The sequence below is a fragment of the Pseudoliparis swirei genome, chromosome 11 (assembly GCF_029220125.1).
Source record: "Pseudoliparis swirei isolate HS2019 ecotype Mariana Trench chromosome 11, NWPU_hadal_v1, whole genome shotgun sequence".
NCBI classification, from domain to species: Eukaryota; Metazoa; Chordata; class Actinopteri; order Perciformes; family Liparidae; genus Pseudoliparis; species Pseudoliparis swirei.
In genome coordinates, this window is record NC_079398.1 from 11,432,318 (window position 1) to 11,455,601 (window position 23,284).

Genomic DNA, 23,284 nt, shown 5'->3' on the forward strand with positions numbered 1-23,284 from the left:
TCCGTATCTCAGGATGAAATGCACTCCGGTCCCAGGAGTTTCTTTTTAAAGGCCGTCTGGCTGCAGGCCGAGGGGATGGCCAACGTGACGCAGACCAAAATCTGTTTGTTTTTTGTTTTATCTTTTGTCCCCTTGCCTCTCGTCTCATTTTGTTTTCTTTTAAGAGCTTTGACTTTTTATATGAGAGATATACGCTGTTTGTGTGGGTTATAGGCAGAGGGGGAAATATACAGTAGACTGTATGTCACGTCACATGAGATGGTCATCTGAGATGAGCAAATATAAGTTATTTTAAAAAGATCGGCTGATTTTACGCCTCCACCCTCCTCCACCGCGTGTGCTTCATCGCCCGGTTCTCGTCTTCTTAACTGTTAACGGCTGCGACTCGTCGCCGAATGATTTACTCCCAATTGGAAAGACGCATGGAGGCGATGGTATCGAGTAGCGGCTTCTTTATTCTGGCCTCTGTTGGATAAAAGGGGAAACGGCCCCGTGTTAATAGCTTCATGTTGCTTGCCGTTGTTAGTTGCCGTGTGTGCGTGTGCGTGTGCGTGTGCGTGTGCGTGTGTGTGTGTGTGTGTGTGTGTGTGTGTGCGTGTGCGTGTGCGTGTGTGTGTGTGTGTGTGTGTGTGATCACTTCTACTGCAGCAGGAAACGGAAATCTCTCGTTCGTTCTCAGGGTACAATCGGATTTCAAAAGGAGGAGGAGGGAAAGTTACCATAGCTCAGGCCTCTAGCGCACTCACTGGATCTGGTCTCCTCCCTTGATGTGTGTTTTTAAGCTGCCAAAGACCACCGTGGACCAGACCCACACACGCGTCTCTCTGAAGTGCCCATTTCACATGCACACTGGCGGGAGTCCAGGATTCTTCCCTACTCCGCACCTTCTTCTAGTGCTTTCTTTTCCGGTTTCTCTTTCCTCACTCGTAGTGGGATTCTTCCCCTGAACTCCGACTGCTTCCACACGCACACAGACACACACACACCGCGATGTGCTGGGCCAGACCAAACGCTCTGCGGTTGGCATTAAGAGGAGAACAAATGGCAAAATTCCCAGCGGGGTTTCGCACCAGCTGTACAGAATGTGTGTCGTACAAAGCGCAGTTTGATATTTCTATCCAGCACGTGGTTCTCGATGAAGGGAAGCAGCATTGTCGCACAACTCTTATCAGCGCGGCCAACTTCCTTCCAGTGAGCGGCACCGCGGCGAGCAAAAGCGAGGCGTTCCTCTCCGGCCACCGTGATCCTCCCTCCAATGTAAAAAAAAAAAAAGTCACATGTAAAAAGCTGAGGAATGTCGAAGGAGGTTGGAGGAGTTTGGTCGGATCACACGCCGTAGGACTCGGCGCTGTGTCACGGCGAGCCGGTGGGCCGAGGTCACGTGTGACGGGGAGTGTTTTTAAAGGTGTGATTTGCTGCTTTGAACACATTCCTGTGGGGGGGGGGGGTCGCTCAGGCCGCCTGACTTTCACAAACCGTTCACCATATGGCTAGTTAAATGTCCGCATGAAAATTAGACTATATATAAATATATGCTATATTTTTTGTAACTGAACGAGTGGTGTGTTTTGTTTTCTTTCTTTTTTTGGAGAGATCAACAAGTGTGACGCTACCCTACAGCGCCGAGCTTCTCCTTTTCCACGAGATGGAACCCGTCACAGGAAGTCAAGTCCGTGTATTTGACGTGTGAAATACACGCAAGAAATCACGGCACGTGTTCCCCGACGATTCACGGGGGCCTCCTGGAACACCGGCTGGACTTATTTATACGCCGCATGCACACAGATGTGTGACTGACACACAGCGAGCAGAGCCTTACTTTGAAAGTGACCGGTGCGAAGGCTCTAGAGGAGGAACAGCGAGGCGGCGGTCATTCAGGAGACCATGACCAGCAGTTGCAGTACGACGATGTGGTCGCAGCCAGTTGAATCTGCCCTCTTATTTATTCTCGTCACTGCTTTATTATATGCATTCGTAGATACATCCCAGATGATATCAGGGGCCCCTGTGGCCTGCTGGGTAATGAAATCCACAGAGCTGGCCTCTAATGTATTCCACCCGACCCCGTTGGCCGGGACGGCTTTTAAAAACGGTAGAGGCTCGGGGGCTCTGGGTCCGTCTGTCCGACCCGGCCCGTTGACGGAGAGTTGGGTTTTCTCGCCTCTGTGCTCGTACGTAACGGCCAACCCGTGATACCACCGACGCGCTTTAGGACCAAAGCGGTCGACTGTGTCAGATCTGACCACAACGCAACCGTTTTTTTTTGTTTTCCTGCTTGAGAGCTCACAACGTCGACTCTTGGGGTAAATATTCGCGATGATTTTGGAATGCGCGCTCGGAAATAGCCGTAGAGGGACGAGGTCGTAACCAACAGAGGGTCCAGGACTTGTTTCTGAAAGGATTTCCGGAAGGAGACGGGATTTCCTCGTCACGGTGTGAGATGATCAGACGCTTCCCGTTTGGTTTGACCTCAACGCTGAAGCCCACCAGGCTTTTAACAGGCTCATACCGAGCTGGACTGTGAAGAATATCAGCGGCCCGTTTTCTGTTGCTCTTAAAGGGGAACCAACAAACGCTGAACGTGTGTAAACTGAGTCCTGTGTCGTTCGGCTCGGTGTGACCTCGGCCGACGCGGAGGCTCCCGAGCCGCACTGAGGGGGGAATTCAGCACGACAGTCTTGACACTTCAAAGAACGGATCATTTGTTTTTCCCAGCCAGCTTATGACGACAATCTCCTCGTACTGGGGAAGTAAAAGAGTATCTCCGCACAACTTGCCACGCGTCTCGAGAAGAAACGACAACGTGGCGCTGACGGCGTGACCTCGCCAAACTCGCGTCTGCGACGCTGCACCCTCGGCGACATCGATAGATCCCCGCGCTCGGCGTCCGCCAACGGGTCCCCGTGGCTTCCGGCCGCGGAACAAAGTCCTTCTTGTCAAGTCTGCAGAGCCAAAGCTGATTAGCCAGGCGGGCCTGCTGCCCAGTCCAGCTGCACAACTATGCAAGAGGAATGCATATAGTCCACACGCGTCTCTATTTGTGTTTGCTTTTTTGTTTTCCCTCACTGTCACACAGTAGAAATGGAGACGGGAGCTTTTAAGAACGTGCAACAACAATACTTGGCCTTATGACGATTTCTGAACTCCACTTGTTTTATCGTGCGTGTTTTTGTTTTTTTTTGGATTGAGATCTTCGTGATTCCGGTCAGCCAGCCCGGCGGCGGCGGCTCACTCTTGGTCTCTGTGAGACCGGATAGACGGCCCCAGTTTTATCGTGGTACGAATGTTGTGCATTTGTTTAAAATCAGGACAGTTTGCAATAACAGAAGTCTTACTAGTGGCCACAGAGGGGCACGAGCAGTGCTGACGGCGCCTCGGCTGCGTCTTTAGAAAACCAGAGAGGAAGAAATATATAAATAGATCTATATATAGATATATATATAAACTCACACAGTGCATATTTGTATTAGGTATCAACAATGCATTACCGTGGTATACTCTTATGCAACACATGTCCGGGGGTTCAATTTATGAACATGAAGTATATAATAAAATCACACAGACTTTGTACATCCGGGGAAAAAAAGCTACATTGCTTGTGTTTGGGTTTTTTTGCGAAAAATGGTTGGACCATCCTTCATGTTGAATATTCTGGGCGTTCTGTTCCTGTGTGTGTGTGTGTGTGTGTTGAAGTGAGCACGTAGCAGTGGGTTCTCTCTGTAGGCAGGGAAGCAGACCAAAAGCCCAACACACGGCTGGACCCCATTTCCAAATCGCTTTGAGAACCTTTTTAAATGCAGTTTTTCTTTTTCTTTTACAAAAAAAAAACCCCACGACAAAAACGTCGAATCTGATCCATACGCAGTTTTACAAACGTCCCGAGTGCGAGCAGCTGCGTGGATCAAGACATGTTTCCGGCCGGGAAAAGAAAAGCACCACTTACAAGAACTGGGCTTAATCTACGCCTGCGGAACTGCTCTACATATTAAATATTAAATAATACAAAACTTTGATTTGAGACCTTTGCAGCTGTTTGTTTGTTTTAGTCTGCAGGGAAAGAGTCCTCTCCCGCTGAGAGGACAGATTTTATCACTGTGTGGATCCATGGTTCTGTTGGGGAGAAGACCTCCATGTAAGACCTCTTAACTGACAGATGGGGTACACTTGAGGGGGGGGGGGGGGGGGTTAATATGCTGAATGTTCATTTGAATTAATGTTGAATGAATGCTTCTCTTCTTTTAGTCAGTGAATAAAAGCATAAAAAAGTCATTTTGCTCCCAGCGTCTTTATTTAATTTTTCCGCACGGAAACCGTAGAATACATTTGTCTTGTACGTCACCATGGTTACGGAAGGACAGTGGAGACGGGAACACCTGAAATGGGAGCTTCTCTGGAAAAGGAGCGGTGAAACATCCCCTTTTTTATGCAATACACCAAATACAAGAGATTCAAACACTGTTGTCATGACAACACAGCCACGATAGCAGGAAGAGAGGTACCTAAGACTGAGTGAGGAAGGATGGATTTCCCTCTTTAAACCGGAGGAAATATTGAGAGAAAATGGCTACAATATGTTAAATAACAAGTAATTTTGGTGAACTGGAGGATTTAGATTGGAGTAAGTTACAAATAGTAAAATGATTGTTTTATTCAAGGGTGAAAAATAAAGGAATATAAGCAATATGTGTCCTGCTGTGTTGAGAGCTCAGACAAAGGATTATTATAAATTATATATAACATAAGGAACTATTTTTTCCAGACTGAATGAAAAATAATTATCCCAAAAAGAAGACAAAGCACTGCAACAGAGCATTTAATATATACAATGAATGTTGCAGGGTGTGATGCACTCTACACAATGCTGCAGGAATGAAATGCTGCTGGATGCTTTGCCGAACACTTTGAAATGCAAATGCAAGATTTTATTGAATTCAATCCATTCTCAGTCTTGAACTCGCCACTTAAAGCTGGTGTTTGTGTGATGCAGTTAAAAACAGACGTCGGGGAAGAGACTTGAGAGAGATCAAACAAAATGAGGAACACTGCGCCGAATACATTAAACACACTTAACATTTCTGAAAACAAGAGATACGTTTCCAGTAAGAAATGACCACACAGATATGACTTTGACCTTTTGTGCCCTTGATATTTTCATTGGTTTCTTTAGTGAGGTGTTCATATGCTCATCCACGTTGGGTTTTAACCCTTTAAACCCCAAGTTCCCCGATTGAAAATTCAAAAGGCACAGATGGTGCTCAAATGCACATTTTGAAGACCTCGCCTAAATTCTCTTTACTAAAAACGCTCTAGCTGCTTTCTGATTTACTTTTTCAAAGTCAAATTTTGCAGAGAGACTATCCACAAGTTGTGCTATTATATGGGTGATGTTAGGCCTTTGCTGTGCATCCTTCCAAGAGATAATCATCCTGAAAGTGCTTCTTTTTTTTATAGCCGAACCTGAAACTTCTATTGTTGCTGTGTTTCATCTTTATTTACTCTTAACCAGTAACATATATACTAATATTTACACATCTGAACAAAAGCTCACATGTGTTGCCTTTATTATAACACCAGCATTATCCAAATTACAACAACAATGATGCTCCTAAGCAGCAATGTGTGTAAATGGCTTCAGATCTTTTACTCAGAATTACCCTCATGATTAGGCAACTCTTCAGTGGCTGTTTGTGATTCTTTAGCCACAGATCTTCAAATTTACAATGTGTAACATGGTGTCATTCTCTTTCGTAAGACCACTTACATGGATGGCGCTGTGAAATCCTTGCAATGACCTCAAAACACCCTGTTCACTTGGGCTTAGTCCACTTCCTCTCGTGGATCTTAAGTCTTACCCAGTCACCTGCTTGACCGATGGCCGTTCCCATCAGCTGTGGGCTCTGGCAACCTGCTTTAAGAAAAACTCTGGTTAGTTCAGTTCTCAACATATTCATCAAATGTGTCCCTTCTAGGACTCTCTCCTAACTCTCTGCGGACCCTGCATAGGTCTCCCTGTCAATACCTCATAGGAACATTTTCATAACCCTAACCCTTCATTTTGAGGATATTTGAACTACTACCATGCCGGTTCCCGCTGCTGGTTCACGCTGCCTCCTGTGAGCAACAGTCCATTCTGGTTCTAAGTTGCTAAGGGGTCTCCTTCGTCGTAGAAGACAAGCTTGAGCCGAAGCACACGCCTGTTTCTGCTGCCGCCTCCGTGCTGCAGTGCACGCTAGTTCTTTCTCCCCATGCCTGTCGGCGCCCCGACCGATCCCTGGGACACGGGGAGCAGGGATCAATGGGATACGGGCAGCAGGGATCAGCAGACAGGACACGGTGAGCAGGCATCCGCCGGGGCGCCGACGGCACACGAGGAGCAGGGATCGGCCATCAGGACACGGGCAGCAGGGATCGGCGGACGGGACATGGGAGCAGGCATCGGCCGGGCGCCGATGGAACACGGAAGCAGGGATCGGCCGGGAATGGGGAGCAGGGAGCAACCAGGCGCCGACAGGACACGGGAGCAGGGATCGGCTGGGGCGCCGATGGGGAGCAGGGAACGGTCGCCGAGACACGGGGAGCAGGGATCGGCAGAAGGGACACAGGGAGCAGGGAGCCGCCAGGGCGCCAACGGGACACGGGGAGCAGGGATCGGCAGAAGGGACACAGGGAGCAGGGAGCCGCCAGGGCGACGACGGGACACGCCGAGCAGGGATCGGCTGGGGCGCCGATGGGGAGCAGGGAACAGTCGCCGGGACACGGGGAGCAGGGATCGGCGGACAGGACACGCCGAGCAGGGATCGGCTGGGGCGCCGATGGGGAGCAGGGAACGGTCGCCGGGACACGGGGAGCAGGGATCGGCCGACGAGACACGGGGAGCAGGGATCGGCGGAAGGGACACAGGGAGCAGGGAGCCGCCAGGGCGCCAACGGGACACGGGGAGCAGGGATCGGCAGAAGGGACACAGGGAGCAGGGAGCCGCCAGGGCGCCGACGGGACACGGGGAGCAGGGATCGGCTGGGGCGCCGATGGGGAGCAGGGAACGGTCGCCGGGACACGGGGAGCAGGGAGCCACCAGGGCGCCGATGGGACACGGGGAGCGCTTATCAGTGATTTACCTGCCTGAAGTAAAGACTTTTGTTTTATCTGACGAGCTCTTCTCGATTCTGCTCCCCTGTGGCTCCCAGCCTTGCTAACAAAACATGGCTCTCAGCCACGGGTGATTCTTCAGCTGGTCCAGGGTGATACGAATATCCGGATCCGGACAGAAGCACGCCTCAAAGAAATCTTTGCCATCTTTGGAAAGCCAAGGGGTCTTATTCAGCTCCAAAAAGGACATGCCCTCTTTATATGTCACTTTTTGTCGCAGGAAGAACAGGACCAGCCCGATCTGGAATACTGACACGGGTCCGGCTTGGTATTCCTTCCGACTATGCCATTCTGGGGGAGTGTAAGTACCGTACAACTGGCTAAAGGTGTCTCCTTCGTTGTAGAAGCAGCTCACACCGAAGTCGATGAGGCGAACTCGCGGCAATGTCATGCAGGTCTCAATAAGGAGATTTTCCACCTTAATGTCCCGGTGGAAAATGTGTTTCTGGCCGAGGTCAATTGCTGCATCCACCAACTGCTTAATTATAATATTGGCTTCCGGTTCCTTCAAGTAGCCTCCTTTGGTTTTAATGTAGTTGCCAAGGTCTACGGCCGGCATTGGTCTCTCCAGCACCAGGATCAGCTCCGGGTCGACAATGTACCAGTCCAGTAGCTTAATGGGTGCTGAATGCCACTCCGATTCAGCCGCTAGTTTCATTAGGATCGCGACCTCCATGGGGATCTGGTTCCCTTTGCCGTCATGGTGAAGGTGGAGTTTGGTGTCTATGTAGATACGCTTGATTGCAACAGGCAGATTATCCACTTTGCGGTAGCCAGCAAACACGCATCCTAGCTACTAGCTGTTGATGCGCTGGACCTGCTGCTTACGTGAGACCTCGTTTCTAAAGTCACTTGTGCTTTGTCTTCTTGCGAGGTCGTCATTTTGTAGCTGTGCGTTTCTGACGAGTTGAGTGATTCGAAGTTGCCTCTTTGTCTTCACCCGCTGTGTATTCGTCCTTTTACTATTCTGTCCTAGCAATTGTGTGCATCCTTACAAGGCACAGACAGATAGCTAACCAAAGAGTGCAGAAGGAATGACGCTCCAGAATGTTTTGTTGATGAACTTTACTTTCAGATGTTCATTCTTTAGTTAACTCTGTTGCTCTTCTTTTCTCTCTTTTCAGTGTGGTAAAACTATAAAATAAACAGAAAGACAACATATCACATATGTCTCATTACTATATCGTTAAACATGTGTCTTGTAAACAAGCAAAATACAAAACATATCTGACAATAACCACAAGCTACATAGTTAGCAACCACGGGCTAGTTAGCAAGCTAGTCATGCCAGCATCGGTTCATAACCAAACGTAAAATTATGCTAATTCGTTTTCTTTAGAATTATCAGAGGTATTTTGTAACTGTTACCATCTTATGTCTCAAACAATTATAACATAGAACACTTACGGACGTATTTACTCCAAGGATCTGACCGCTAGAAACTGCTTCGATCCATACAGCTCTTTGAACACGTTAGAACTGGATTTTGGCGGGGCAAAACAAAGGCACTTAAGGTGCGATACCAAAATACACCAGCAGGTGTCTTTCTTGGACAAGCTTAAACAATAAAGAGAGCAAACTCAGTAAATTAAGTCAGAACACAACCAATGAACACTCAATAAATCACAAAGGACCTACCCACCACACAGGTGAGGCTCATTAGCAACCTGTCAGTCAGAGAAACCAGAGAACACGGCGAGGACGGACTTCACAACAAGGAAGCAGCTGCAGCCACTTTGGCGAGCAGCGCGGAGGGCGGAGCCTCCGCGGAGGAGCTCCAGAGCCACGAGGAGGGACACACAGCCAGAAGAGATCCACTTCAAGATTCAAGATTCAAGATGTTTTATTTGTCACATACACACACAGGGTGTGCAGTGAAATGAAAGTGGCAATGCTCAGCAGGAATGTGCAAGGGCAACAAGTACACACTATTTACAATAAAAAACAACACAATATTTACAGTAAGTGTGTGTGTGTGTGTGTGTGTGTGTGTGTGTGTGTGTGTGTGTGTGTGTGTGTGTGTGTGTGTGTGTGTGTGTGTGTGTGTGTGTGTGTGTGTGTGTGTGTGTGTGTGTGTGTGTGTGTGTGTGTGTGTGTGTGTGTGTGTGCCTAAGAGGGCAGTTGTGTGGGTCTATGTGGGGTCCTGGTGAGGTCGGAGTTCACAGTCCTGATGGCCTGAGGAAAGAAACTCCGTCTCAGTCTCTCTGTTCTTGCAGCGTGACTACGGAGGCGCCTGCCTGACCGCAGCAGCTGAAACAGTCTGTTGTTGGGGTGGTGAGGATCCTTCATGATCCTGCCGGCTCTGGTTCTGCACCTCCTGGTGTACAAGTCCTGCAGGGTGGGAGTGTAGTTCCAATAGTGCGTTCAGCCGAACGCACTACTCTCTGCAGAGCCTTCCTGTCCTGAGCGGAGCAGTTGCCAAACCAGGCTGTGATGCTTCCTGTCAGGACGCTCTCTACAGCTCCAGAGTAGAAGGACTGAAGGATCCTCTGGGAAACTTTAAATTTCCTCAGCTGCCTGAGGTGGTAGAGGCGCTGCCTTGCCTTTCTCACCAGAGTGTCTGTGTTCGTTGACCATGTCAGATCCTCGGTGATGTGGACTCCCAGGTATTTATACCCGCTCACCCTCTCCACAGTAGTCCCGTTAATCCCCAGTGGTGAGTACGTCCTCTGTTGTTGTACCCTCCTAAAGTCCACAATCAGCTCCTTAATTTTGGTGACATTCATGATGAGGCTGTTGTCCCGGCACCAGTGGACCCGGGTAAGTGTCTTTACTAATCGTTACGTGTGTGTTACGTGTCTGTTTTACCGTGTCTGTTAGGCCTACGTGTCCCGTCACGATGTCGGTTACGTCTGCGCTGTGCTGACTAGTATTGTATTTTACAGAGAGGATTCACCAGCCCCTGCCGCGCAGCCTGCAGCCCTACCTGCATGACACGATGACATGGTGTTATTAGAGTGAAGCCATATTGTAAATAGTCTGTGTCAATAGTTGTGTTCTGTTTTCTATTTTTCAACATGTATATTATGTAGAATATTTATTTCAATTTTTTATGTATAATACATATTTATTTTAAGAAAAAAAAATGTAATGGTCATTTTTTATTTGCCCACACCCCATGAAGCTTTATCTGCTATATGAAGTCATTTCTCAGTCCCATTTTTATCATCTTGGTGAATGGTGTGACAGACCACATAATTTCTACTCAAAAATCGATAATACAAAATTTGGTTTTAGACATTTAATTACATGTATCTACCACGTGACACAGGGAGCAGGGATCGGCGGACAGGACACGGCGAGCAAAGATCGGCCGGGGCGCCGATGGGGAGCAGGGAACGGTTGACAGGACACGGGGAGCAGTGATCGACGGGACACGGGGAGGAGGGATCGTCCTCTTGTCCGGGGAAAAGAGGACGTCTGGTGACCCTATATTCAGTAGGGGCGAGATCCCCCTAGCGACGCTGGCACTCAGTGGCACTTGCCAGTAGTTGCCACAGCTACTCAGTGGCACTTGCCGGCACTTGCCAGCAGTTGCCAGCAGTTGCCAGCAGATGCCACTACTAGTCAAAAAGTGCCACTACTAGTTAAAAAGTGCCACTACTAGTTAAAAAGTGCCACTACTAGTCAAAAAGTGCCAGCAGACGGAGGGTCGGCCGCAGTGACGAGTCTGCGACGATTTAGTGACAAGCTTCACTGAAGTGCCCGGACAGCGGAAGAAATCACTTTCATGATCACAGAATGGAGGAGCTGCGGTTTAGCTAGATAGATAGATAGCTAAAATAGCTAGATACACAGATGGATGTGTGTGTATATATATATATAAAAAAGACACTAATTAATATATATATATTAATTAGTGTCTTTTTGTAGACACTTACTGACAATATGCAATAAGATAGTGCTGTACTATATTTAATATTGTTTTGCTACTACTACGTTTCACTTCGTAATCTATTACACTTATATACCATGATATTGTAACGTCTCGGACGTTATGGCACTGATGACACGGAGACGGGACGACGTTATTAATCCTCCCTTTATTGGGCATCCACCAACACAGACAGCGTGTTCCTCTCAGCTTAGCAGGTCGAAAGTCAACAACAACGGTTCCCGTCAACCACCCTTAACTCCCGTTTTCCGACAGGTTAACCCGCCTCCTCTACTCCGCCAATCACAGGCCGCCGACCAGCACGCACGGTGCCACACTTTGATTGACAGCCACTTCACAGGGTCGCTACAATATATTACGAAGTGAAACGTAGTAGAAGCAAAACAATATTAAATACAGTACAGCAGTAATGTACAGCACTATCTTATTGCATATTGTAAGTAAGTGTCTACAAAAAGACTATATATATATATATATATCCATCTGTGTATCTAGCTATTTTAGCTATCTATCTATCTATCTATCTAGCTAAACCGCAGCTCCTCCATTCTGTGATCATGAAAGTGATTTATTCCGCTGTCCGGGCACTTCAGTGAAGCTTGTCACTGAGTCGTCGCAGACTCGTCACCGCGCCGACATGCCTCAGCGTCTGCTGGCACTTTTTGACTAGTAGTGGCACTTTTAACTAGTCGTGGCACTTTTGACTAGTAGTGGCATCTGCTGGCAACTGCTGGCAAGTGTCACTGAGTGCCAGTGCTTAAACTTTAGACTAACAGTGGCATCTCCTCAAAGGAGAATTTCATGGAGGTATAACAGTATGACATGGTAAAAAAATTAATTATATATTTTTTATTATTAAAGAAAGGCAGATACATTATACATATCATGGTATATAAGTGTTATATATTATGAAGTGAAACGTAGTAGTAGCAAAACAATATTCAATATAGTACAGCAGTATTGTACAGCAATATCGTATTGCATATTGTAAGTAAGTCTAAAAAAATACATTATCTATGCAAGTCTGTGGCACTTGCCACAGACTTGCCACTGAGGTGCCAGTGAGGTGCCAGTGAGGTGCCAGTGAGTTGTCGCTGAGTACTGGCACCGAGCGGCACTTGCCACAGACTTGCCACTGAGGTGCCACTGAGGTGCCAGTGAGTTGCCAGTGAGTTGCCAGTGAGTTGTCGGTGCCAGTGATTGCACTCGCCCTCTCTCCCTATATTAGCGCAGCATTACGATTTGAACCATGTCGTAATGCGCAGGCTGTGCGCGCAGCTGTCTGTAAAGTTGATCGCACCTCTACCTGCCTCAGCGGCCTGTGAAAGGCTATTTAGCATCGCAGGACTAGTCTTCAGCCCAAGACAATATTGATACAGTTATGACTGTTATGATGGTAGCAGTAGCCCAATTGCAAACTCAGCTTGAGAAAAACTTTGCCTATTGTGTTCAAATCCGGCCCATAGGAGTTTACAAGGATGGTGTCCTTTCTCAAAACCCTGACCTTATGCATTTGCCCTCAACATCCTCTACTGGGAATGAGCATACTTATAAAAACACTGTTACAACTCCTTCATAGTGTCATATTGCCTCTATATATTGCGATAACTATGATAAGTTTATAGTAGAAGCAAAAGTATACTTATGTACAATATATTATGTTGAACATTGTTGCTCCTGGATGGATCAGTCAACCCAATTATTTTCAACACAACTCCTTGTCCTTGGTCATGGTGGCCAAAGCAAAGTACATTTAATATCAGAAAATTACTTTTGATACTTAAGTACAGTAAATATCAGATAAAACACACCTGCTGGTACAACCAAGTACCACACGGGTTGACTAAAGGGCCTCCTGTGTGCAGCATTTGGGCAGTGGTCGCCAACCCATCGATCGCTATTGACCGGTCGATCTCGGAGACGTTCCCTGTCGCTCTCCAAAATAAATTCAGAAACACATTGTTCCTCATTCTCGAACATTTTCTGAAGTGTCTTCTGAAATGTGTTCTTCCTGACTGGAAGATCGACGTCAGAAAATATCTCCGCCTGATTCATGAACGCCTGAAAACGGGTTCTCTTCCGGTGTTCTCAGCTTTGCTCCCCGAAAGAGGGGAACGTAGTACACAGTGGTCCTACAGTTGTGGCGCAGGGGGAATGCAGAAAGACCGTTATTGATCACAACTAAGTCATGAATAAATACATGTTGAAATGCCTGTACCTTAGTGTAAATGTTTACATTACAGCATTAACAGGTTACGCCTGCGCATGTGACGGCCGAGATTCTTGCCGACTTGCCAGGTCCTACCACCTTAAGTTCGGCTTTTCTGCAGTTGCTCTTCAAAACAAAAGCTCAACATTGAGCTTTTTTCTTGTCTGGTGGAGCAATCTTGTTTACTTGAAAGTGATTCAAATTGTATTTATTCTATTATATTAAAAGGGACAGATGTAGGAGTCACAAATGGTGATTCTCATATTTATTATTATTATACTTATTTAAATCTGAGGATGTCTGTAGTAAAATGTATTATAAAGAATTTAACATAAAGACAGGACATTTGTGCAATAGAATTAGGCATGTTTTTGTAAATGAGAGTAGAGTTATTAAAAAACATTTTAATTCTTTAAGGTAGCAAAGATGCCTCGTAAAAGACCTTTGCCAGGCCAGAATGCAGGGTACAACATGGGGACAACATGGGGACAACATGGGGACAACATGGGTACAACGCCACATTAATTCAAATTTCCTGATATTTGAGCCACCAACGTGTGTGGCTGCGTGCGCGGCAAAATGTTGGTCACCCCCGACAAAATCTCACTCCAAGGTTTTTTGAAAAGTTGGCAGCTCTGCAAATAGCCTTTGTGGTTGCAGAGCTACACCCTTTTTAGTTTGGGTATGTTATTTCGAGCAGAAACCTAAAAAATCGGGTGGTTTTCAAAAAGTTAAAAGCTTATGCATGTGGTATGTTCGTCTATAGGTAAGGTCACACAGTCCTAAATTATGAGTTTATGCTTTTATATTACGCACACAAAATAAACCGAGCAGCAGGTGGCGGTAATGCGCAACCATCGCGCATTTCAGCCGCCATGCACGAAGAGAAGAAGAAAGAACAGCGACGGTGTAAGTAGAAGGAGAAACACGTGATTCGTGGTAACTGGATGGCAAGATGGCGGTGGTAGTGCGGAGCTTGCAAGACCAGCTCGACAAAGCGAAGGAAGGCCTGAAGAATGTGGACGATAATATTCGTAAATTAACGGGGCGTGACCCAAATGAATCAAGGTAAGAGCCAAAAAAACCAAAGTGTTGTTGTTTGGTGTAGCTTTTGGCGCTAACCAAAGTGCTAGCATTGAAACGAGTAGCGGCGCTTGCTAGCATGAGTCGGTTAGCTCGTTACGCAACATCCCCGTGTTCCCACATTGTGCTGCGGTTGTTGAACGCAACACAAATTTCAACTTTAACTGCGTCCAAACGGGTGAATTAGACACGCGAAACTAATCAAACGTAACCGTCGATCTCGAGTGGAGTATCGCAAGTGCGACAACTGTGCAAGGCCCCTGACGGCGCCGTGCGGGTGACGCTCCAGACGGAGTTCACTTGGGCCAAATGTCTCCGTTAGCAACACGGTAGCCGTTACCGAGGATGTGACTCGGTGCAATGGCTGACATTGTTTGGTGGTTGTGTTCACAGGCCGGGTCAGATCCGTCGGCTCGGCGGCCCCATGGCGGGCCCCGGCGGAGGAGGTGGAGGCCGAGGACTGAACCTTCTCAGGTACATGTGTCAGCCTTTGTTTGGCTTTTATATTCATGTCAACGTGCAATACAAGTTATTGTGTGTGTGTGTACACGAACTAATAGGACGGTAAACTGGACACTTCTTAATATAATAATAATAATATACAATTCAACTGCACGAACCATAACATTCCTCATCCAAATGGTTAAAGCTCAAACTTAACCCTCATAAAGGCAGAGACTGTTTTATCAGACTGCATTAGTTTTAGCCAGGTGTACCACAGAGTGTACAATATGCTCTAAGTATATGCACAAGGGTGTATTCTTTACATCACCTGCATACAATAATCCGTTTTTTTTATTGTTATTATGTGTTCTTGAAACAATAAGAAGAAGAAATTACTACCGCTGACGAAACATGCATAAACTTGTCGATTTTGTTGTTCTTGGCTTGAAAGTCTTTGTGACTCTGAGTTGGTTGTTGTCGTGTTCCCGCTGACGTCTGACCCGTCCGTCTCTGTTCCTCCCCTAGGCGTAGTCTCTCAGACATGGGAAGCGGCGGCCCCCCTGCCAAGCATAGAGACATCGAAGGAGTCCTGCTGAGGTGAGATTATAAATGTTTCTTTTCAATATTGTACAGACGGCAACGCTGCGCACAACCTCATGATGGAAAAACATCCAACGTAGATTAAATCAAACCTGCTGAAAGGAACTCAAGCAATTTAAGTGGATTACATATGGACTTTTGCTTGATGATCAATGCAATTTAACAAGTTTAAATAGGAGTTAATTGGGAAATTAAATAGGTTGCTTGCTTGTATTACTTTTATTTTAGCGTAGCTCATAGACTGCCTCAGGCCAAACCTCAATCAGATGATGACATTCACCATCTGTTCTGTGGTCGTCTTTTTTAAATTATAAATAACGCCTGTGTTCAGATCGTGCCAACCTCGCTTTGCTTCTGTGTGTTCCGACATCTTTTAGTCTTAGCTTAAAGCGTTATGCGTTAGCATAGAATGTCTGAAGTATTTCTGGGCCTCTTTTTGTGTGTGTCTGCAGGCTGGCGGGGGACCAGCGGGCCAGGAGAGACGTGCGTCACGACAGCGACGCCGAAGATGATGATGACGTCAAAAAGGTACAAATAAATCATATGTGCAGTCGTTTGGGGGAGTTTGATGACGCTAAGACCGTCAGTGTTGCAAATAGGTTTACATGTTTTTTCTTTTCTCAGCCAGCGTTGCAGTCGTCTGTAGTAGCTACCTCGAAGGAGAGAACACGCAGAGACCTCATTCAAGATCAAACCATGGATGAGAGGGGCAAACAGAGGTAGGCCAGCTGACACCTGTCATGATCTTTAATTCAATTCAATTCAGTTTATTTGTATAGCCCAATTTCACAAATTACAAATTTGTCTCGGAGTGCTTTACAATCTGTACACATAGACATCCCTGCCCCAAAACCTCACATCGGACCAGGAAAAACTCCCAAATAACCCTTCAGGGGAAAAAGGAAGAAACCTTCAGGAGAGCAACAGAGGAGGATCCCTCTCCAGGATGGACAGATGCAATAGATGTAATGTGTACAGAAGGACAGATTTAGAGTTTAAATACATTCAATGAATATGACAGAGTGTATGAATAGTTCATAGTAGGCATATTCCACGATGGAGACCTCCACCATCCATCAGGCAGATGGTGGTGGGGGGGAGGAGTGGGCGGAGTCTCAACAGGACAGTGGCGTAGTCAGGAGCAGGAATTCCACGACCCAGACGATCCATCAGGCAGATAGGATCTATGCCGTCTCATAGGGTCCGATGACCCCATGAGACGTGAAGTCAAAAGGACTCCGGGGAGAAAGCAGAGTTAGTAACGTGTGATTGAGAGATGAAAATTCATCCTTAAGTAGAGAAAAAAGAGTAGATAGGTGATCAGTGAATCCTAAACTTCCCCCGGCAACTATAAACCTATATCAGCATATCAAGGGGCTGGACCAGGTGAAACTGATTCAGCCCTAACTATAAGCTCTGTCAAAGAGGAAGGTCTTAAGTCTACTCTTAAACGAGGTGACTGTGTCTGCCTCCCGGACTGAAATTGGAAGCTGGTTCCATAAAACAGGAGCTTGATAACTAAAGGCTCTGGCTCCCATTCTACTTTTTAAGACTCTTGGAACTACAAGTAGTCCCGCATTTAGTGAGCGTAGCTCTAGTGGGGCAATATGGTACTACAAGCTCCTTAAGATATGATGGTGCATCACCAATCAAGGCTTTGTACGTTAAGAGAAGAATTTTAAAAGTGATTCTTGATTTTACTGGGAGCCAGTGCAGAGCAGCTAGTGCAGGAGTGATGTGATCTCTTTTCTTAGTTTTAGTGAGAACACGAGCTGCAGCATTCTGGATCAACTGGAGGGACCTAAGAGATTTATTAGAGCAGCCTGATAATAAGGAGTTGCAGTAATCCAGTCTCAAGTAACGAACGCGTGAACCAATTTTTCTGCATCTTTTGAGACAAGATGTGCCTGATTTTGAAATATTACGTAGATGAAAGAATGCAGTCCTTGAGATTTGCTTTACGTGGGAGTTAAAGGACAAGTCCCGATCAAAGATAACGCCAAGATTCTTTACAGTGGTGTTGGATGCCAGGGCAATGCCGTCTACAGAATCCACATCACCAGATAATTGATCTCTGAGGTGCTCAGGGCCGATTAAAATTACTTGGTTTTGTCTGAGTTTAACATCAAGAAGTTGCAGGTCATCCATGTTTTTATGTCTTTAAGACATGCTTGAATTTTACAGAGTTGGTTGCTCTCCTCTGGTTTTATCGATAAATATAGTTGAGTATCAGCTGCATAACAATGAAAGTTTATGGAGTGTTTCCTGATAATATTGCCCAAAGGAAGCATGTATAAGGTAAATAAAATTGGTCCAAGCACAGAACCTTGTGGAACTCCGTGATTAACGTTGGTGGTTATCGAGGCGTCATCGGTTACAAATACAAACTGAGATCGATCTGATAAATAGGATTTAAACCAAATTATTGCCGTGCCTGAAATGCCAATCGACTGCTCCAGTCTCTGTAACAGGATGTCATGGTCAATGGTGTCGAATGCAGCACTAAGGTCTAACAAGACCAGGACAGAGAGGAGTCCTTTATCTGCTGCCATTAAGAGGTCATTTGTAATTTTCACCAGTGCCGTCTCGGTGCTGTGGTGTTTTCTAAATCCTGATTGAAATTTCTCAAATAAACTATTATGATGTAGAAAGTCGCACAACTGATTTGCGACCACTTTCTCAAGGATCTTGGAGAGGAAGGGGAGGTTAGAGATCGGTCTGTAGTTAGCCAACACCTCTGGATCCAGAGTGGGCTTCTTCAGGAGAGGTTTAATAACAGCCACTTTGAAGGAGTGTGGTACGTGGCCTGTTAGCAGAGACACATTGATAATATCTAATAGAGAGCCGCCAATTAAAGGCAAAACGTCTTTAAGCAGCCTCGTCGGGATGGGGTCCAAGAGATAGGTAGACGTGCTCATATTTGTTCAATTTCACTCGCAAGCGGACATTGGGGAATGGCACGGCAAAAAAAAAATTACATTTGAGGGACAATATTAATCATTGTACAGATGAAAGTTGTCAGTCATCTGTGTGATGGTGGGTTTGTGCTCTCTTGTTCAGGAACCGGCGTATGTTCGGCCTGCTGATGGGGACCCTGCAAAAATTCAAGCAAGAGTCTCACATCGCCACAGATAAGGTGAGAATGATCTGTCTGTCTTTAGGCTGTCGAGGAAAGCAAATAAACCAGCTTCCTGAATGGTCAATAGATGTAAATTTAAAAGGGGTTCCTAAAATGTGCTTATTTCATCCACACCACTTTGGTAGAACAATGCAAATCAAGTTATATATGTGCAAAAAATTACTAATATTTGGCAAATAAATAGCTTATTGTGGCTATAATTAACCGTTTTTGCACTTGATAACTTTTCAAGGTAATAACAATAATGTGCAACCTTTAAAAAACAAAGTTAAATTATTTGGCAATAGAGTTTCACTGAATCTTTTTAAAACAACAAAAACAACGTGCAACCTGTGCAAAACAAAATAAGTGCAGATATATGTTAGCCTTCATGTTTCATCAGTATCGGTGGCTGCAATGATCCGTCTTTCCACAAATCTTTTTACAACGAGGCTATACGGCCACTCAATTCATCCTCAATGTTGAGCTTAGATCTGCATTTAGATTTGTGAGACGCAACAGCGGAAAAGCCGATCTCATGGAGATTGACTTTTGTCGAAATGCCAAAAGTCCCCAATCTTCCTATTAAACGGTGTAATGTTAACATTTACACGAAAGTACAGGCATTTCGGCATATTTTTATTAATGACTTGGTTTTATATCTGTGTACTTTTGTAATTTGTGAAGTTCTCGGTCAAAGTCTTTCTGCATTTCCCCTTGTGCCCCACCTGTAATACCACTGCGCCCCGATAGAGGGTCTCGCCTCACAGTTTGGGAACCACTGAGCTAATCTATCATCGAAACCAGACTCCAAAAAACATTTGGTTAATGAATGCAGGACCATATTGTTTGAGTGTATTGTCTGTTATGTATCTCACTTAATAATGTTTTAGCTCTATATCAAGAACATTTTTAATTTAAGTTCACAATAGCACACATAAAAATGTTGGGAAACCCACCTGCTGGCACAATAATTCACTATATTGATGCGTGAGCACCACAGCTGTATTCATCGTCCTCTTGAACTCATCCCGTCTGTCCGTCGCCCCCGCAGCAAAAGCGTCGTTTCGAGATCGAGCAGAAGCTCGAAATTCAGGCTGAGGCTGAGAAAAAGAACGTGGAGACCAACAAGAGAGAGCTGTTTGAGGAGCGGAGAAACAAACAGACTGAGCTGAGACTGCTGGAACAGAAAGTGGAATTGGCTCAGCTGGTAAGAAAACATGAGGATAAACAAAAGTCTTTGAGTTTGTTTATTAGCAGAACTGGCAAGTTGTTTGCATTTGATTGATCTGATTGCTTATTAAAAAAACATCAAATGGAGGTTTCTACTTTGACAGAATTGTGTTTGACTGTGTTTCCTCCTCAGCAAGAGGAGTGGACCAGCCACAACAACCATCTGGTGAAATACATTCGCACAAAGACCAAGCCTCCGATCTTCTACGCACCTGGGAAAATGTGCTCCGCCACACAGAAACTCCTCGATGACTCCACCAAGAAACTAAATGGTCAGTGGGGTTCTGCTCGTTTGGAAAGCATCTTGTCCATGCTTGTCTTGTCACGGAGGAGAACTTGTGCGTTTATCACTTTTTCACCTTTTCACTTGGGTTTCCTTGACAGTCGTGTTTGAAGAGAGGCGTGAGGCTTTTGCCGAACACCTCAGCAAGATGGAGTCCCGCCCCCGGCGGCAACCAAACCGCGACCAGGATGGCAACATGGCAGCAACAGGGATGGACCACCCGGCGGAGGGTAAGCCAGCGGGTCAGGTAGTCAAGGTGATGGGTAACAGGGGGAATGAGGAGATGGAGGAAGACGACGACGACGAGATAGAGGAGGGGGAGGTAAAGGGGGATAGAAAGGCGACAGAGAAGGATAACAAGGGGGTGGAAGGGAAGAAGGAGGTGTTGAAAGAGATGGAGGTTGAGATGGTGGAGTTGATTGAGGAGGGGAGTGAGGAGAATAAGGTAGGAGAGGATGAGGTTAAAGCTGTAGAGGACAGGGAAGGGGGCAAGGTAGAGGAGACCAGTCCAGAGTCAGAAGAGATGGAGGGTGGGTCAGAGCAGGTGGACAGGAGTAAGGGTGAGGAGAAGGAGACAGACAGTAAACAGGCGCCCACAGACCTCCAAACCAAGAAGACCCAGGACACCCAGTCCTCTGAACCAACCGGCGCCACCCAAGAAGCCCCGAATGCCAGTAACCAATCTGAGCTCAGCCACACAGCAGGGGAGCCCACAGAGAAGCCTTCTGAGGCCCCAGAACCCCAAACGGCCCCCACAGAGCCTGGGCAGGATATCCCCACCACCATCCCTGGCCCCGAGGTCCTAAAGCCTGCAGCAGAGCAGCAGGCCGTGGAAGAGAAGCCGGGCGACAAAGCGCCCCAAAAACTGCCCGATTCCCAGGAGGCCACCGGCGTCATCTCCAAGCAGAAGGAGGAAGGCGGCGGTGGGAGAGGGCGAAAGAAGGAAAAGCAGCCAAAGAAGGGCCGCATTCATGGCAACAGCTCCTCCTCTTCCTCCTCCGGCTCCTCCTCCAGCGGAAGCTCCTCCTCGTCCTCCGGATCCAGCCACTCTTCTTCCTCATCCTCATCGTCCTCGTCGTCAAGCAGCCGAAGTCGCAGCCGCAACGACGGCAAGCGCAAGAAGAGGCCGTCTGAGAGGGCCAGGGACCGGAAGAAAGGAGAAGAGAAAGGTCACCACAAGAAAGGAGGGAGCGGAGGAGGAGGAGGAGGAGGGAGGGACCCAAAAGGGTCCAAGGAGAGGAAGAAGAGGAGCGAGGAAGGAAGGAGGTCATCCCGCAGCGAAAGGGAGCATCAAGATAGAGACAGGAAGGACAAGAGACGCTGATTGGGTGGCAAATGTAGAAAACCGGAGATAAAATCAACTATTTGTCACACAAAGAGTTTTTAAACTAGTGTTTCCTCTTAAAATGTCACGAAGGCCTTTTGAGGTTTTAACTTGATTTGGGTTCTCCTTAGTGTAGGGATTCACAAGATGTCAAAAAGGATGTAAACTGTGGCTATAATTTGACCTTTTTACTTGACAAAAGAAATGTAAACTGGACTCTTTCTTGGTCAGCGGTGAGCCCGTCTCACTCAACGGGTTTGAAACCTACAAGTTTCTTTGAGGCTTCATTAGTCGTATTATCTTCGTCCCGACGTCTGGGTTTTAAAGTCTTGATCCAGGATGTGTTGAATGTTTAGGTTTTTCTTTGTCCCGACCTAAATGCCACAGGTGAGGGGGGTGTTCTGGTAGCAGTAAGCACTAATGTACACGAGTGTTTTCAAGTTGATGTGACAACGCTGTTCATCCTCTAGTTTCCAACATTTGATCAATGTCCAGGCCCTTTGTAACTTCATGCGGGTACATGTGTGAAATGTTGTTTTTTGAAAACGTTCTTGCCATTTTTTTTGTACCGACCAAAAATCTGCTTCAAATTAAAGTTGAGATCTTAGTGGATGTGTGTGGTGTGCCGATTTGTTTTTGCCATCATTTTGGAGATGCTAATGTTTTCAGTGTGAACTAAATTACATAATGTTTGCATTCATTAGTTTAAAAGCAGACTTCTAATAATCCCTACATTAAGGGATACGCCCCCTAAACACTCAGACGTCACCTGCTAAATCGTTGAGTGTGAGGCTGTAAGGGCTTGAAATGGTGTAAATGACTGACCGCACTTTGCTGCAACATCACGTGACCATGACTACATTAATGTGAGTGTAGAGATGGGGATTGGGCCATACTCTAGATCAGGGATTCCCAAAGTGCCTCTAGGCGAGAAAGGCAAGGCAGCGCCTCTACCACCTCAGGCAGCTGAGGAAATTTAAAGTTTCCCAGAGGATCCTTCAGTCCTTCTACTCTGGAGCTGTCTGACAGGAAGCATCACAGCCTGGTTTGGCAACTGCTCCGCTCAGGACAGGAAGGCTCTGCAGAGAGTAGTGCCTGAGCGCACTATTGGAACTACACTCCCCACCCTGCAGGACTTGTACACCAGGAGGTGCAGAACCAGAGCCGGCAGGATCATGAAGGATCCTCACCACCCCAACAACAGACTGTTTCAGCTGCTGCGGTCAGGCAGGCGCCTCGTAGTCACGCTGCAAGAACAGAGAGACTGAGACGGAGTTTCTCCTCAGGCCATCAGGACTGTGAACTCCGACCTCACCAGGACCCCCATAGACCCACACAACTGCCCTCTTAGGCACACACACACACTTACTGTAAATATTGTGTTTTTATTGTAAATAGTGTGTACTTGTTGCCCTTGCACATTCCTGCAGCATCCATGACTACATTAATGTGTGTGTATGTGACATTGAAAGTGAATCTTGAGGGGGTGCGCAAGAGGAAAAATGTAATGGTGGTCTAATGGTGTAATAATTAATATTAAACATTCTCAGGGCTCTCGTGTCATTTTGGTCTTAACCAGTGGCGTCCCTAGGCTAAAAAAACCCGGGGCTAAAGCCCCGGATGTTTTTTAATTAGCCCCGAATGTTAATTAAAAATAAAATAAAAAGATTTGGCACAAGTGGTTAACACCTCCAGGTCGCACGTGACGTCATTCACCCAAAGCAGCGGAGTCAGACTGGCAGCAGGCTCACGGAACAGCAAGCTGCTGTCTGAGTGTTTATGTCTACACATTTCGCTGCGTCACTCTTCTGGGCTAAGCCCAGCGCCGCCGCTCCCATAACGCGCATCGCCCCCCCCGTCTACAACTCTTGCATTCTGTTGCGTTTTTTTTTACGGTGTGGGGGATTGGGGGTGCGTGGTCTAAAAAGTTTGGGAACCCCTGCTCTAGA

The 23,284-nt window shown here is 46.6% G+C and overlaps 3 protein-coding genes across 4 annotated transcripts in view; 2 read left to right on the plus strand and 1 right to left on the minus strand.

Annotated features, from left to right (window-relative positions):
• Positions 1 to 4,269, plus strand: part of LOC130201361 (F-box only protein 33) — a 16,803-nt gene extending 12,534 nt beyond the window's left edge. For both annotated transcript variants that reach the window (XR_008833172.1, XM_056426331.1), the window contains one exon: positions 1 to 4,269. This exon is cut by the window's left edge. The gene's annotated coding sequence lies outside the window, so the exon portion shown is untranslated.
• A 2,738-nt stretch (positions 4,270 to 7,007) lies between these two features.
• LOC130201652 (serine/threonine-protein kinase pim-2-like) lies at positions 7,008 to 8,028 on the minus strand. Its single transcript, XM_056426734.1, has 2 exons — positions 7,999 to 8,028; positions 7,008 to 7,939 (listed from the first exon to the last, which is right to left on the minus strand). The coding sequence occupies exons 1-2, from the start codon at positions 8,026 to 8,028 to the stop codon at positions 7,190 to 7,192; spliced, it is 780 nt and encodes a 259-aa protein (XP_056282709.1). The 3' UTR covers positions 7,008 to 7,189.
• A 6,162-nt stretch (positions 8,029 to 14,190) lies between these two features.
• pnn (pinin, desmosome associated protein) lies at positions 14,191 to 21,945 on the plus strand. Its single transcript, XM_056427038.1, has 9 exons — positions 14,191 to 14,318; positions 14,727 to 14,807; positions 15,303 to 15,374; positions 15,830 to 15,905; positions 16,002 to 16,096; positions 18,438 to 18,513; positions 19,550 to 19,705; positions 19,862 to 20,000; positions 20,113 to 21,945. The coding sequence occupies exons 1-9, from the start codon at positions 14,206 to 14,208 to the stop codon at positions 21,333 to 21,335; spliced, it is 2,031 nt and encodes a 676-aa protein (XP_056283013.1). The 5' UTR covers positions 14,191 to 14,205; the 3' UTR covers positions 21,336 to 21,945.
• Positions 21,946 to 23,284: the final 1,339 nt, after the last annotated feature.